The 14,965-nt window shown below is 38.2% G+C and overlaps 2 protein-coding genes across 2 annotated transcripts; one reads left to right on the plus strand and one right to left on the minus strand.

Annotated features, from left to right (window-relative positions):
* Positions 1 to 274: 274 nt before the first annotated feature.
* On the minus strand, positions 275 to 3,904 carry LOC120771278 (ubiquitin carboxyl-terminal hydrolase 33). The gene is made up of 6 exons (XM_040099203.1): positions 3,727 to 3,904; positions 3,095 to 3,650; positions 2,324 to 3,038; positions 1,241 to 2,261; positions 848 to 1,184; positions 275 to 788 (listed from the first exon to the last, which is right to left on the minus strand). Exons 1-6 carry the CDS (start codon positions 3,799 to 3,801, stop codon positions 457 to 459), a joined length of 3,036 nt encoding a protein of 1,011 aa, XP_039955137.1. The 5' UTR covers positions 3,802 to 3,904; the 3' UTR covers positions 275 to 456.
* Positions 3,905 to 4,753: 849 nt separating this feature from the next.
* On the plus strand, positions 4,754 to 8,176 carry LOC120771613 (SNF-related serine/threonine-protein kinase). The gene is made up of 8 exons (XM_040099702.1): positions 4,754 to 5,004; positions 5,077 to 5,295; positions 5,499 to 5,674; positions 5,736 to 6,087; positions 6,144 to 6,278; positions 6,336 to 6,456; positions 6,527 to 7,204; positions 7,459 to 8,176. Exons 1-8 carry the CDS (start codon positions 4,754 to 4,756, stop codon positions 7,984 to 7,986), a joined length of 2,460 nt encoding a protein of 819 aa, XP_039955636.1. The 3' UTR covers positions 7,987 to 8,176.
* The last annotated feature ends 6,789 nt before the right edge of the window (positions 8,177 to 14,965 follow it).

Raw genomic sequence — 14,965 nt, forward strand, 5'->3', positions numbered from 1 at the left:
AGAAAAATTATTTTTTTTACTAGAGGAAATTATCACAAAATGTTTTATTTTTTATTTTTGTTACAAAACCACAGAATAAGGAATATTTCTTGCACAGAATTATATATCGTTTTGTCGGTTACGTAAAACAAATATAAAAATTTTAAGTATGAAACACAATTTGATTACGCCTTTTTCACATGATAACAGATAATTCAGTATAATTAATTTTAAAGTTATGTTGTTAGTTCACCCAAACATTTTTTTCTTTATCTTCAAATTACAAAATACAACCTTTCTACTAAACATGGTTAACCTCTCTTTTATTTCATCATTGGTATATACATATATACTTACATACATTGATAAATTTACAATGTAAATATAAAAAGCTTACGAATATAAAAATACATACAAGGATAGCCCAACAGAATTAACTCTACAAAAATTGTAATGACTACTTCGAAAGTCTGATTTTTAAATATCAGTTTCGGTGGTCTCTCTGGATTCCGGAAACTGAACAAATTTCTGAAGAGTTACGCCATCTTTACTTCTCGATCTATTTTTAGTATGTCCAGTATGCACCGCTACTATTTCGTCAGAATATGATCCTAATCTTTCGGCACAGTTGCTCTTTGAATTTGGTTTTCTAGGCTTGTTTTCATATAGGAATGATTGCTTTTGATTTGTATTAAATGCACTTTGCTGTAAGTCGGGTTCGATATCAACTGCTTGAGTGGAATGTCTGTTTACTTTTTCCGCTGAACCATTTTCTATGCTATCGAAGTTCCTCCGAAAATTGTAATTACCTGTTGTTAATACGCAACTTAAATGAAATTCCATGATCAAAAATTATGTAGTATGTTACCTGTAGGTCCAAATGCACTTTTAATAGCATTTCGGCTTTTTGTGTTCTTTCTTCGTAGACTATTTCGAAGTAATGGTGGGCGTAGCTTCTTACTATTACCTCCAAAACGTTTTGTATTTTTGACTTCTTTAAAATTGCCATAATGAACAGACAATATTGGCGAACGATTACTGTCATCCGAACTTCTACTATCTACAATTAAATTTTCTTGCATCGCTTCAGATTCATTCATATCAACAGAATTCATATTTCCTATATTGCTTTCCGTATCAGAAAAATCAAATTTGTCTCCTAAATGGTCAGAATCGAACTGTTCATCTTGGTCAATGATTTCAATCTAAAAGTAAAAATTGTTTCCTAATTAAGTCTTTTTATTTTTTGAAGTTTACAAACCTCTTCTGTAACCGCTCCTCGAAGCATTATTTCTGGCCCTCCTCCATAAATACCATAAAAGAAACGCCACAGAAGAGCATTCACCTGGGCATAGTCCGAGCCCGGTCGCACTTGTCGAATTGGTAACGTCTGAGCAGCATCTGTTAGGGCAATATTAGCATTAGAAATGGGTCCCGGTTCCTTATGAGTAATCCCGCGAGCAAATTGTTGCCATTTTCGCAGCCAAGGCATTGATATGGCATATATGGCGCCACAATCATGTTCAGTATCCATACCAGTGAATTTCGTGAACACACATAATTCATAAAGTTGGCGTCGTTTCAGAGATTCAGCTGCTCTTTTGCAAATTTCGCATTCAAACAACATGTTTATAGCAGGCCCGCCACCAAATGTACAATATAGAAAATCCCACAATGGCTGAGATATAGGTACTGCAATCTGATCTAACAAAGCCATTTTAGACTGTAGGAGGCCACCGTGTAAACACAGTATTGTCCAATTATTGATTGGTCCAGGTTCCGCAAATGTACTAAATCTTGAGAGCCATTCACGTGCAACATAAAATCGAATTTCTGCCGTGTGGACTGGATTCAACGCAGAAATTTCACTTGCCTTTGCTCTAACTAGATCCATTTGAGGATTATGCTTTCGATAAAATAAAACATATGCTTGACAGTTCTGAACAGTGCTAGCTTGTACTTCTGTGACGTGTTGATCATCATATTGGTACCAACGATCTGTAACAGGATTACGGGCAAAACATGTATAATGACCACCGCCTACGGTACCATGATGACAAATTACAGAAACCAAATTGTACACTGTTACCACTGATTTACAATCTTTATGTAAATATGGTTTCATATCGAAACCTTCAAGAGGAAAATGAACTGGTGACGATATTTTCGAACTGTAGGACAAATCATGACGGAATCGCTTCAAGTGAATGCACAGCACCTCCGGTAGTTCCAAAATTTGTGAATATTTAATTCCTGTTCTTAATTTATTGCACTTTTCACAACTGTGTAATAATAATTTTTGTCGATAAAAATATTATAATTAAATATTATCGAAAATAAATACCTATACATATTGTCTCCTTTGAGTTCGTCTGCACTAAAAAAACTTGACATACAGTCATATAACGTGACAGAAGGGCCCCACAGCCATGATCGAAAAACCTTCCAGAACCAGGTGAACCATCCGTCTGTGTTATTAGGTGCCAAAGTGTCAATTGAATTAAGACTTTGAGCGCTTAAGCTATGGTTTTGATGGAGCATGTTCAAATAGTCTCGATTCGGAATGGGTAACGAAAGATCTTGAAACGTTTCTTCGCGTGTGGAAATGCGATCACAAGTGAGGCATTGTACAGATGAGAGTAATTTTCCATCAAATACATCACTTATAATTGAATGAACTTCTGCTTGAGGCTGCGATGAACTGTTGTGTGATTTACGCGTTCTTCGACTACGATCTGCGCTACTTGCATTTAACTGTCCTTTAACTTGATTAGAATGCTGGGAAAGGCTGCTATCACACGTTTCATACTCAGAATCTGACAAGGAGCTTGACTGAGACACAGAGTCTGAATCTACTGGTTCTTCGGAGGTGTTCGTCTCTATCATTGGAGTTTTGGTAGATGACATTATTGGCAATACATGGCTATTTTCTTTTAATTCTTCATGTAATTGGTCCATAAAACAACGCAAAAACTCTTGGGTATCATGCTGCTGAAAGCCACGAAACATTGGATGAACACTTCGAATTCCATATAATATTCCACGAGGTGCAATGTAATCTACATTTCAACAATATTGCATAAATAAACAGATTCAAATAATTTTGTATATTTACCTTTTCCAATACCCTTTCTGCACCATATGTCATGAATTAACCGCTGATAACTTTTAGCAAGTCCAACTTTATTCCGATTTGAACTTTGCTCAACAATGTGTTCAACCAGATCACTGCAGTTAAGGAAGTAATGTGTCATGGGTTGTACGTTACTGAGAGCTTGTAGTGCTGAGTTCATGTAACAGGTATTAGCGATGTTTTGAAGTCCGATTAATCCATTTGATGACGACGATATTTCCTCGTTGTTTTCGTCACTTTCATTTCCATCACTGCTATCTTTTTCATATTTTGGCGAAGCGACCGTTGACCTCATTGCTGTTATAAACGGATCCTCTATCAATGTTGGCTTCACGTCAATAAACACCTCTCGTTCACATAAATAGCACCACAAACGTTGTGATGACATATTCATGTGTAGACAATGGCAGTTATCCAGCTGAAAATGTTCAGTACTGTGATCATTGGCTTGTTCAGAGCATCCCACACGTAAGCAATTTCTCTGAAGACAGATCCATAGATTCGGTCCGGAATATTCACACTCTGCACATGACTTTACCTACTCCAAAAAAACAAATATTTCGGTCCGTTAGTAGATAAAATGGCATTACGAAAAGCACCTAATACTTGTGTACCTTTTCAAGCTTTTTAATCTCCAGCACATGCTCATTGCCAATATGTGGACACATCTTACTCCTTTTCTGTGCCATTGCAAAAATTAGTTGCCAATTCCCGCACAAAACATGAAATCAGAGCAAAATTCCTGCTTAATTTTGCAAATCTTCCTGCAATCAAGTGATAGTCTAAACACTACAAAGTTACCACATTTGAAAATTTTGTTATTATTACTAGATCATGAAAAAATAATATGGTGGTTAGATGTTCCAATGTTACCTAGCAAAGACTGTTACTTTAAAAGTGTCCTCCGCGTACGCAAATTACGGAGTTTAATCAATTAATATAAAATTTTTGATAGTTTAACTTATATATACATATATATATATATATGTTTTTATGTAATATGAGTTATAAATGGTGTTGAACGGTATACAAGATTTACGGTAAGTAAGGAACTTTTACGGAAATGTTTTTTATGTAATAAATTAAATTGAAAACGAGCTATTGAGTTGGGCCAGCAAAATTTTGTTTTTGAACAAAAAATAAGGAGATATCTACACTGTGGAGACTTTACATAATAATTCTGATGGTGTGGCAGCATTTAAAAAAATGCATTTGCTACAGCCAGAGCCCGTCGCATACAGATATTGGATCAAAAAAAGAATTGAAGAATTATTTCTATAAGTGTTTTAATAAATTAACTTCACAGAAGAGTGCATGGAGATTCGGAGTTTTGCTATTAAAAGGACGTAGAGAATTTAATTTCATTAAAATGTGTTTAATTTGATCGAAACCGAAGAAGAATATAGAGGTTTCCATTTCTCTAAAACGGAATGAGGCAGATTCTCTCGGGAAATATCTCCAAAGAAATATTTCGCTTGATTAGAACAAACGTCAAGTTATTAAGGAATGCCTTTTAGTTATGACTAAAAGTTCTATATAATCCAGACGAAAATACATTTTTAAACGGAGTAAAGTTTACTAGAATTAACTGCCTATTCAATATAACAACCATATCACCAAAGTATATTCGTGAATTCGGGCATGCACTCTGATGAGAATATGGCTTTCGGTGCATCGGCAACACAAATACAATCTATATCCGGTTGTAGCGGTGGTTCTTACGATGGAAAAATAGCTGGATTATATGATTTAGAAGAAACTCTAGGATCCGGACATTTTGCTGTAGTGAAATTGGCCCGACATGTATTTACTGGTGCCAAAGTAGCAGTGAAAGTAGTAGATAAGACTAAATTAGATGAAATATCCAAAGCCCATTTATTTCAAGAAGTAAGGTAGGATATACGAAAAACAAAAAAAAAATAACCTATAGTAAGGGCCATTAATAAATTGTTTATTTTGTTTAGATGTATGAAGTTGGTACAACATCCGAATGTGGTGCGTCTCTATGAGGTTATTGACACGCCAACTAAACTCTATTTAGTGTTGGAGTTGGGTGATGGTGGCGATCTTTATGATTATATAATGAAACATGAGGGGGGTCTTAGCGAAGAATTCGCCAGAAAATATTTTAAACAAATTTTACGAGCTATCACTTATTGTCATCAGCTGCATGTTGTTCACAGGTGAGTAAAGGATTTTGTATTTAATATGATGGATTTTTCAAAGTGCAATTTCTTAATGTAAATTGCATATCCGCAATACATAATTAACATAAAAGTTTAAAGTTATTTGCGAATAATTAACTATTCTGTGCATAGATAAATACTATATGTTGTAATTAAGATAGAGTAAATTTTTTAATGCAATTTGTTTTTGGATTTTTTAGAGACCTGAAACCAGAAAATGTTGTATTTTTTGAAAAAATTGGTGTCGTTAAATTAACAGACTTTGGATTTAGCAACAAATTTTCTCCTGGTCAAAAGTTGGAAACATTTTGCGGCAGTTTGGCGTATTCTGCACCGGAAATTCTTTTAGGAGACTCTTATGATGCGCCAGCTGTTGGTGAGCATTAAAATATTGTAATATAAAATTCGTAAATTAACAAATCTGAGATTTCTTACAGATATATGGTCTCTGGGAGTAATACTTTATATGCTTGTTTGTGGTCAGCCACCTTTTGAAAAAGCGAATGATTCAGAAACTTTGACCATGATTATGGACTGTAAATATACGGTCCCACCACAGGTGTCTCAACATTGTAAACAGCTAATTAGTTCAATGTTGGTTCGTGACCCAAAAAAACGTGCTACCCTTGAACAGATTGCAGCACATCCTTGGTTAAGTGAAATACCCGATTTTGATGCGACCGATAGTTTGCCATTGATAAGCAGGCAAGAACTTAGTGATGAAGACCACGCTTTCATAATACAAAAAATGATTAACGGAAACATAGCTCCTAAAGAGGAAATTTTGCAGTGAGTATTAATCGTCTTACAAGCTATTGTACTTAAATAATGAAAAAAATGTATAGGGCGCTGGACAAAAATCAATATAATCACATCACAGCAACATATTTCCTTTTGGCAGAATTGAGGCTACGTAAACGTCGCGAAGAGCAATTACCGAAAAAGCATACATCTCTCTTTTTACCAGAAGTTGTTACGAAGTACGTCAAATAAATTTATAATTATATCGACGTATGTACTCATTTAAAAATTTTTAGGGCTAACGTTACAGATTCAAAGCGTGAGAAACAACCAGACATAAAAATAAATTCTTTGGACTCAAATAAAATAGTAATGCCGATAAATATGGTGGCGCGACCTGCAGCGGAAACTAAAACCGTTAGTTACTAAATACGCTTTTGTAAACTGAAACCTTATAAAAGTTACATGTTTTTTTCTATTAATTCAGGATAAAAGAAGTAGAAAGTGTAGTATTGTCCGAGAAGAGGACGAAGACGAGTCTGGCTACGAAAATACGAATGATGGTAATGAATTACGTGTGGCTATTACACGACGAGAATCAATATCTGATGGTCGTTTGAATTGTGTGGTTCAAGAACGGACGAAATCCAATTCTATGATGCAAGTTGATGATCGCCCAAAAATGACTGCATCAGTAGACGCTACTTTAGTACATAAGCTTAACCAAATAGAAAATCACGTCACATGTGATACAGGTGTGAAGAAGGACACTTCAAATTTTAGAACAGCTAAACCACCCGTAATGGAAGATGCTTTAAGAGGAATGAAAGACCTTGAAATAGGCAAATTAATTCCTATGAGTAACAAAAACCCAGTACTAACACATCGTCGTAGCAAACTAAGCAAAATTCGAACACCCTCATGTAGTAGCTCGGAAGCATCGGATGATGATACTAAAGCACGTAGCAAGAAAAAGATGAACAAATTCGTTGGAGACACTCCAACGAGATTTCGTATGCACCGACGTGATTCCCACGATGATTCAAGTGATTCACAAGATCAATCGTGCCCTCCCTCTGGATCCCAAATACCATCAACACAAATGGTTACCGGCAGTAATACAAACGTAAGCGGAAAAAAGGATAATCAAAAACATAGCAAAGATGTAAGAAAAAGTAGTTTATGATAAACTACTATATGTGAGCTGGTCTACGGAAAGGGGGCTTAGGTGTCAAAAAATCAGATTTCACTTTTTAGTTGGTTCGGATGGAAGATGAAATTTTAACAGCTGTTTCCCAGAAAACTAGTTTTCGCACGTTAGCTCCCTTTTCCTTTTTCGTAGATCAGGTCACATATATACATATTTGTTTCCTTATATTTCGTTAACTAATAATATTAATTATAATTTTTTTAATTTAGCATAATAAAACTGATGAGAAGCGAAAGGACGGTAACTCGCACACAGAACGACAAAAGAAAACTCCGAAAGACGAGAAAAATAAACATAACTGTTCACTTGAATCAAATTCAGAATTGTTTATAATCGGAACAGGTCGGCGTCGTGTTCGGGAGAGCCAATCATTGGATCGTATAACCGAGGCACAGGAATACGAATTTCGTCAAAAATGTCTCACATCTGACATTCAAACCGATATTAGGAATTCTCTTTTTAATGTTAACTCATACACTGTTGCAGAAACTAAGGAAGAGTATGAAGATGATATAATTTCCATTGATTCACAAAGAATTAAGAACAATTCCATTTTCCTCGAAAAAAATTCAATGCACATACGTGAAAGCATATGTAAATTGAACTCAATAGAAGATATTATTCTCGAAGATAGTAAGATATCAAAAGCAATTCAACTTACTGGCTCAAAATGTTTTGTTACTATGAAAAAAATTCGTAAGCTAGGTAAATATTTTCCGGTAGTAAATTTTTCTTAATACGGCAGGAGTCAAATGATACAACCACTCATAAGAGGCAGAATGAATGAAAAATATAACTAGATATTTTAATTAAATTAATTTAAACTTAAAAGTATAATCTAATATTCAATGCAATATTCTATTATTAGTAATTATAAATAAATCGCAACAAAGTCACATGCATTACGCACGTTCTGAACGTAATAAATATTTTTAATATGCGTGTTTTACGAATTGAGCGAAAATATGTAGGGTACCAATCATAGCATAAATAATAAAAATTTATGTATATATGTATAAGTATACATATGTATATGTACATATATATATTTAACGGTAAAAGGATAAAAGGAAATATTGGACTAAAATGAGTTGATTACTTCTGAAAATATTTTAAAATAACAAAATATTGTCAAATATGCTAAACCCACAGTATCATGCAATGGCAGTCAACATAAAATTAGCAGCGCAAATTGCGCCAATATTTTCTGCTACACTTTACCTTTGGCTGATTAACATAAAACTTTCGCTTCGCTTTGCTTCAGACATTTGCTTTGACAGCTAAGTTCGATATATGCTGTATGAGTTCGTTCACATCTTTTTACACTTGGGACGGTGATCAGACGGCGACTCTTTGTCGCTCATTCTCGGCAAATTCTCTGGTGGTGTCGCTTGCAGCGATCACAGAAGTAACCAGTCCGACGGCAATATGAATCGGAATGTTTTCTTTATTATCACATTCTCATAAATACAACATTCATAATCACAATCTCGTTTAACCATTCACTGAAGTCGCAAAATTATGTTTGAAAATGATCAAATATTTTCACGCATTATATTCATTCATTATAAACTAATAAATTAGGTCTATATCATGAATTAACAAAAGCGTTCACGTTTATTAAATGCATTTTTAGTATATCACAAAAAAATTAATTAAATAGTTCCTCCATTAATTAAACGGTCAAAATATAATTAATTTTTAATCTGCATAATGAAAAAGCGTTATCCGGGATTTATCCCTGAACCTATTGCTGAGTCGCACAGGAATAAGTTGGACATTCTTTTATCTCTGGTATGAATTGTCATCCTTATGGCCAATTCACATAGAACTTTTTCTTCGCTTTACGTCAGACATTTGTTTTGAGAGAAAATGTTGAACTTATCTTTTTATGCCATGCCATGCGACTGCCTCCATTTTTTATTAGAGAAGCAAAGCAAAGCGTTCATTGTGGCATACCCCGGAGGTAACTCATATCACAAGCCAAACACACTTTACCAAATATTACCATACACTTGTACATTCTTCTTATTCTTTATGGGCGTAGATACCGCTTCTGCGGTTATAGTAGAGTTTATAACAACCGTTCTCCCTTTTTGATGTTTGGTCTCTCCAACGGAGTGGAGGTCTTTCTCTGCTGCCTCCGGCAGTTACCGCGTCGAAAACTCTAAGAGCTAGAGTCTAGCCAGCGTAGCCGCTCTCACTTAATTCGCTGAACTATGTTAATGTCGTCGTATATCTCGTACAACTCATCGTTCCATCTACTGCGGTATTCGCCGTTGCCAACGCGCAAAGGACCATAAACTTTCCGAAAAAGCTTTCTCTCGAAAACTCGTAACGCCGACTCATCAGATGTTGTCATCGTCCATGCCTCTGCACCATATAGCATTTGGTCTTTGTTCGTCGAGAGAGGACTTTGCTTCTCAATTGTCTACTTGGTCTGAAGTAGCATCTATTGGCGAGAGTTATTCTGCGTTGGTTTTCGATGCTGACGTTGTTGTTGGTGTTAATGTCGTATGCAAGTTAGATGATATTATTTACGACTTTCAAGTTATATATGTCACCGCGGGTGATGTGGCGGGGTCAGATCTCATAGCTGCACAGCACTCGGCGACGGAGTCTCTCTCCCACCACGAATCCCACACCGAAATTTTGCTCCTTTATATGGCCACTGTAGTTAATGCCATAAGAACCACAAGAACCAGATGCCTTCTATGAGCATTTGGAGCGCACTTATGAGAGCTGCCCCCGCCACGATATCACAATCGTGCTTGGCGACTTTAACACCAGGATGGGCAGGGAAGGTATCTTTGGCACAACAGTTGGTAAATTCAGCCTCCACGAAGAAACATCCCCAAATGGACTGAGGCTGATCGACTTCGTCGAGCCCGAAATATGGTTATCTGTAGTACTAGATTCCAGCATAAGAAAATACATCAAGCTACCTGGCTGTATCCGGATCGAAAAACCACCAACCAGATCGATCATGTTGTGATAGACGGAAGAGACGTCTCCAGTGTTCTAGACGTTCGTACACTCCGAGGTCCTAACATCGACTCGGACCATTATCTTGTTGCAGCCAAGTTTCGCACCCGCCTCTGTGCAACAAAAAACGACGTCAACAAACACAAGGAAAGTTTGACGTCAAGAAGCTGCAATCACAACTCCTGTTCTCTGAGAGCACTCATCAACAACTCGGTATAAGAAAACTGTGGGACGGCATTTCAAGCTCCTTACGTCCAGCTGCAACCGAAACCATTGGTTTTCGGAAAAGGCAAAAGAACAGCTGCTAAGACGAGGAGTGCCATGTCGAGCAGGATTGGATAGATGCCAAGAGTTAAAGAGGGAAGCGAGACGCAGTACGAACTTGATAAGTTGGCCGACAAGGGTATTGCACGAAAATTCTACGAAAAAATGCGGCGACTAACAGAAGGTTTCAAGACCGGAGGATACTCTAGTAGAACCCAAGGAGGTGATCTAGCGACTGATGCCCAGGGCATACTAAAATTATGGGAAAACACTTCTCCAGCCTGCAGAATGGCAGTGAAAGTATAAAGCCAAAAGAAGGCGAACCCGATTCTCCAATCGATGACGATGGAGCAGACGTTCCATTGTCCGACAATGAAGAAGTTCGAATAGCAATTACCCGTCTGAAGAACAACAAAGCGGTGGGGGCCGATGAATTGACGGCCGAGCCCAGCGTCAACAAACTGATTGGACCTTATCATTGTGGCTTTAGACCTGGAAAATCAAAAACTGACCAGATATTCACCATGCGCCAAATCTTGGAAAAGACTCGTGAACAGAGAATCGACACACACAACCTTTTCGTCGATTTCAAAGCTGCTTTTGACAGTACGAAAAGGAGCTGCCTTTATGCCGCGATGTCTGAATTTGGTATCCCTGCAAAACTATAATAATACGTCTGTGTAAGCTGAGGGAAGAACATCTCCGAACCGTTCTATACCAAACGAAGTTTCTGACAAGGCGACTCCCTATCGTGCGACTTCTTCAACCTGCTGCTGGAGAAAATAATTCGAACTGGAGAACTTAATCGAGCAGGTAAAATCTTCTATAAGAGTGTACGTAAAGCTACTGGCGTACGCCGATGATATTGATATCTTTGACCTCAACACCCGGGCCGTTAGTTCTGCTTTCTCCAGACTGGATAAGGAAGAAAAGAAGATGGGTCTGGTGGTGAACGATGGCAAGACGAAATATCTCCTCTCATCAAACAAACAGTCGTCGCCCTCGCGGCTTGGCTCTGACGTCACTGTTGACAATCATAACTTTGAAGGCGTAGACAATTTCGTTTATCTTGGAACTAGTATCAACACCAACAATGTCAGCCTGGAAATCCAACGCAGAAGAAGTCTCGCCAACAGGTGCTACTTCGGACTGAGTAGACAATTGAGAAGTAAAGTCCTCTCCCGACGAACAAAAACTAAACTCTATAAGTCACTCATAATTCCCGTCCTGCTATATGGTGCAGAGGCCTGGACAATGACAACAACTGATGAGTCGACGTTGCGAGTTTTCGAGAGAAAAGTTCTGCGAAAGTTTTATGGTCCTTTGCGCGTTGGCCACGACGAATATCGCATTCGATGGAACGATGAGCTGCATGAGATATACGGCGGCATTGACGTAGTTCAGCGAATTAAAAGACAGCGGCTACGCTGGCTAGGCCACGTTGTTCGATAGGACGAAAACACTCCAGCTCTGAAAGTATTCGACGCAGTTCGCGCCGGAGGAGCAGAGGAAGAGGAAGACCTCCACTCCGTTGGAAGGACCAGGTGGAGAAGGACCATGCTTCGCTTGGAATTTCCAATTGGCGCCACCTTTGCGAAAAGAGGTAACGACTGGCGCGCTGTTCTTAACTCGGATGTAATCGCGTAAACGGTGTCTACGCCAGTAAAGAAGAAGAAAACTAACCACTCAACAGGTTTTCCAAAAAACTTTACCTTTTCTCTAGAATCAATGTAATGCCTTCCACTGGAACTATTGTGGAACTCTTATATAATTTATGGAATTTGAATCATCGAAACTATGATGGGATTTTGGAAATACTATCAATATTCCTTCTTCATAGCTTGTGCAAACATCCTTCATATAAGTTTTAAACTGTCCTATGTGCCCAGTTTGGCTTTGCAATATATGTATCTCTGTCGTTGTCACTTGCTTTTTAGGTGCACGTGTGTTTAGTTCCAGCCCATGTCTGATTTTAACATTATTAACGGTACGTCTACGCTATCTTTTCTTGCCTGAGGTTTCTGTTTTCGGCTTACTTTTTTCGACAAGCTTGCATTCAAATCGCGTTTTAAATAGCCTAGCTTTTCTCAATTAATCAATTTTTGTGCTAATTTCTTTATTATTACTCAACTGCATCATTGCAAAGGTCTCTAGTGTTCCTTCACACAGTATGCATTAACAGCTGATAATATAATATAATAATATTCTATCAATATCATATAAGAGAGTAATGTATAATGAAGTGATTATTCTCTTCTCTGAAACAGTCTGCTTTTTGTACTAGTAAATCTGAGAAAGTGTTGGGTGTCTCCAAAGATTGGGTCAGAAGAATTCTTCTTCTTCTTAATTGGCGTAGACACCGCTTACGCGATTATAGCCGAGTTAACAACAGCGCGCCAGTCGTTTCTTCTTTTCGCTACGTGGCGCCAATTGGATATTCCAAGCGTAGCCAGGTCCTTCTCCACTTGGTCCTTCCAACGGAGTGGAGGTCTTCCTCTTCCTCTGCTTCCCCCGGCGGGTACTGCGCCGAATACTTTCAGAGCTGGAGTGTTTTCATTAATCCGGACAACATGACTAGCCAGCGTAGTCGCTGTCTTTTAATTCGCTGAACTATGTCAATGTCGTCGTATATCTCGTACAGCTTATCGTCAGAAGAATTAACATTCACAATTCTCTTCTCTTAAATAGAAGATATATGTATGTAATTACACCGCAAAAACTTTAGATTGGTTAGCAGGTTGTTATATAAGAGGCTTTTGAATACTGTATCTGATTTATTCGATAAATCGTCTACTTTGAGATTGATTAGTGAATTATAAAATAATCATTGCCACTCGAACAATATGGGAACTACGAACTTCGTTGTCTCTTTAATTCTGGCAAATTATCGTCGATTCTATTTTCTTCTGATATCTGTGTTCGCCACACTGCCTTATTTCTTTATAATGCTTCATTTGGTCACCGACGTGGAGCCCTTCGGTAGTGACAACATAGTTGTTGTTGCTCTCTGTTGATCATATTTGCATATAGTTACATATAAATATCTATTTAAATGTTTTACAAAAAAAATTAAAAAACATAAAATCGTTGATTTTTTGATGTGCCGTTGACAATGCTAGAGACAAATCTCTCCGATTTACTACAAAGGGGATTAAGCCAGTCTGTTAAATTCTGGGTAACCTCACCGGAAGAAAGAGTATTGATTAAGTTAACAAAAATTTGACTGGAAAAAGTACTGGTTAAGTTAATAAGCACTTAACTTATTGCTAATCAGACATTAAGAAATCGGCCGTAAGTAATTAATGTAATCTAAAAGTCTATCATTCATAGTCTACATAAGAGATAAAGGATGCCCAACTGAAATTCTAATTTATTTCACACAACAACCGGTTCCCCCGGATTTTATCCGGCCAAGGGCTGTATTTCGGAGATCTAACCCCGGTTAAATCAGTAAAGCTTAGTAGAAGTTTGTTGTCACTTTAGCAACGCCTTGCTCCGTATCCTCCTTACTTTTGCCGGCTTTGAGTCCAACCTGGACAAGGAGGAATTTTTCTGCTGCGTCGGCGCTAAAAGGCTCCATCCAAACACCACCTCGGTCAGGTGTAATATGTACATGCAACGGAGGAAGTCATCTTAAAACCTGCTCAAGCCTTAAGACACACAGGGAGTGGATCACGAGTTACGTTCCTCCATGCTGCCAACGCACTACTGCAATCTTAGCCTCTACGGCTGTGCAATCTGCACTTCTGCACTGCATGTCTTCCATTCTGATCAGTCTTCCCCCAATCTTCATTCCGTTCTAATCCTCGTGCGAGAACCACTCTGCAACTCTAGGTTCCACGCACTGTTTGTTCCGGGTGTCAGACCGTCATACATCGGAATGTTACATCAGTCAAGTGCAATTCTTGTACTGGTTGATGTCACTTCCCGCCATGTTCCGGCCTGCGCACCACACGTGAGTGGAGTGTGTCATATGTTGACCCATGCTACAGGAGTCTGCCCCGTCACCCAATGGTGGTGTCTCCAACTAACCCCACAGTGTGACAACTGCCCTTGCAGGTTTTACCGCTGCAACACCCATCACCTACACGCAACTTCCTCATTCACAGAATCACTCACGGACACCCGAGGCAAACTCGAATTATACAATTCAACCGCAACGGACTCCAGAGCAAGATCGAAGAGATAGTTGCATTCAGGAGCCAGGAACGTGGATAGCCACGGTCCAAGAAACCATGTTAAACAACCGTTTAGATCTTCTGTCGCTGAAAATTCTTCAAATTCCCGATGTGAGTAAAATCGGAAGAGTCGTCTCACTACTGAAACCTGGGCAAACCCGCTAGTAAAAGGGAGTTCTGTCGTCTGATAACTGTCCTCTCCTCTCTCACTTGAGGCCTTTCTGCTCTCGACCTTCATACACCACCTGAGCCTAGCAAACCACCAGCATGACTTCCGAAAAATGGACAG

This window comes from Bactrocera tryoni, chromosome 3 (assembly GCF_016617805.1).
Source record: "Bactrocera tryoni isolate S06 chromosome 3, CSIRO_BtryS06_freeze2, whole genome shotgun sequence".
Taxonomy (NCBI): Eukaryota; Metazoa; Arthropoda; class Insecta; order Diptera; family Tephritidae; genus Bactrocera; species Bactrocera tryoni.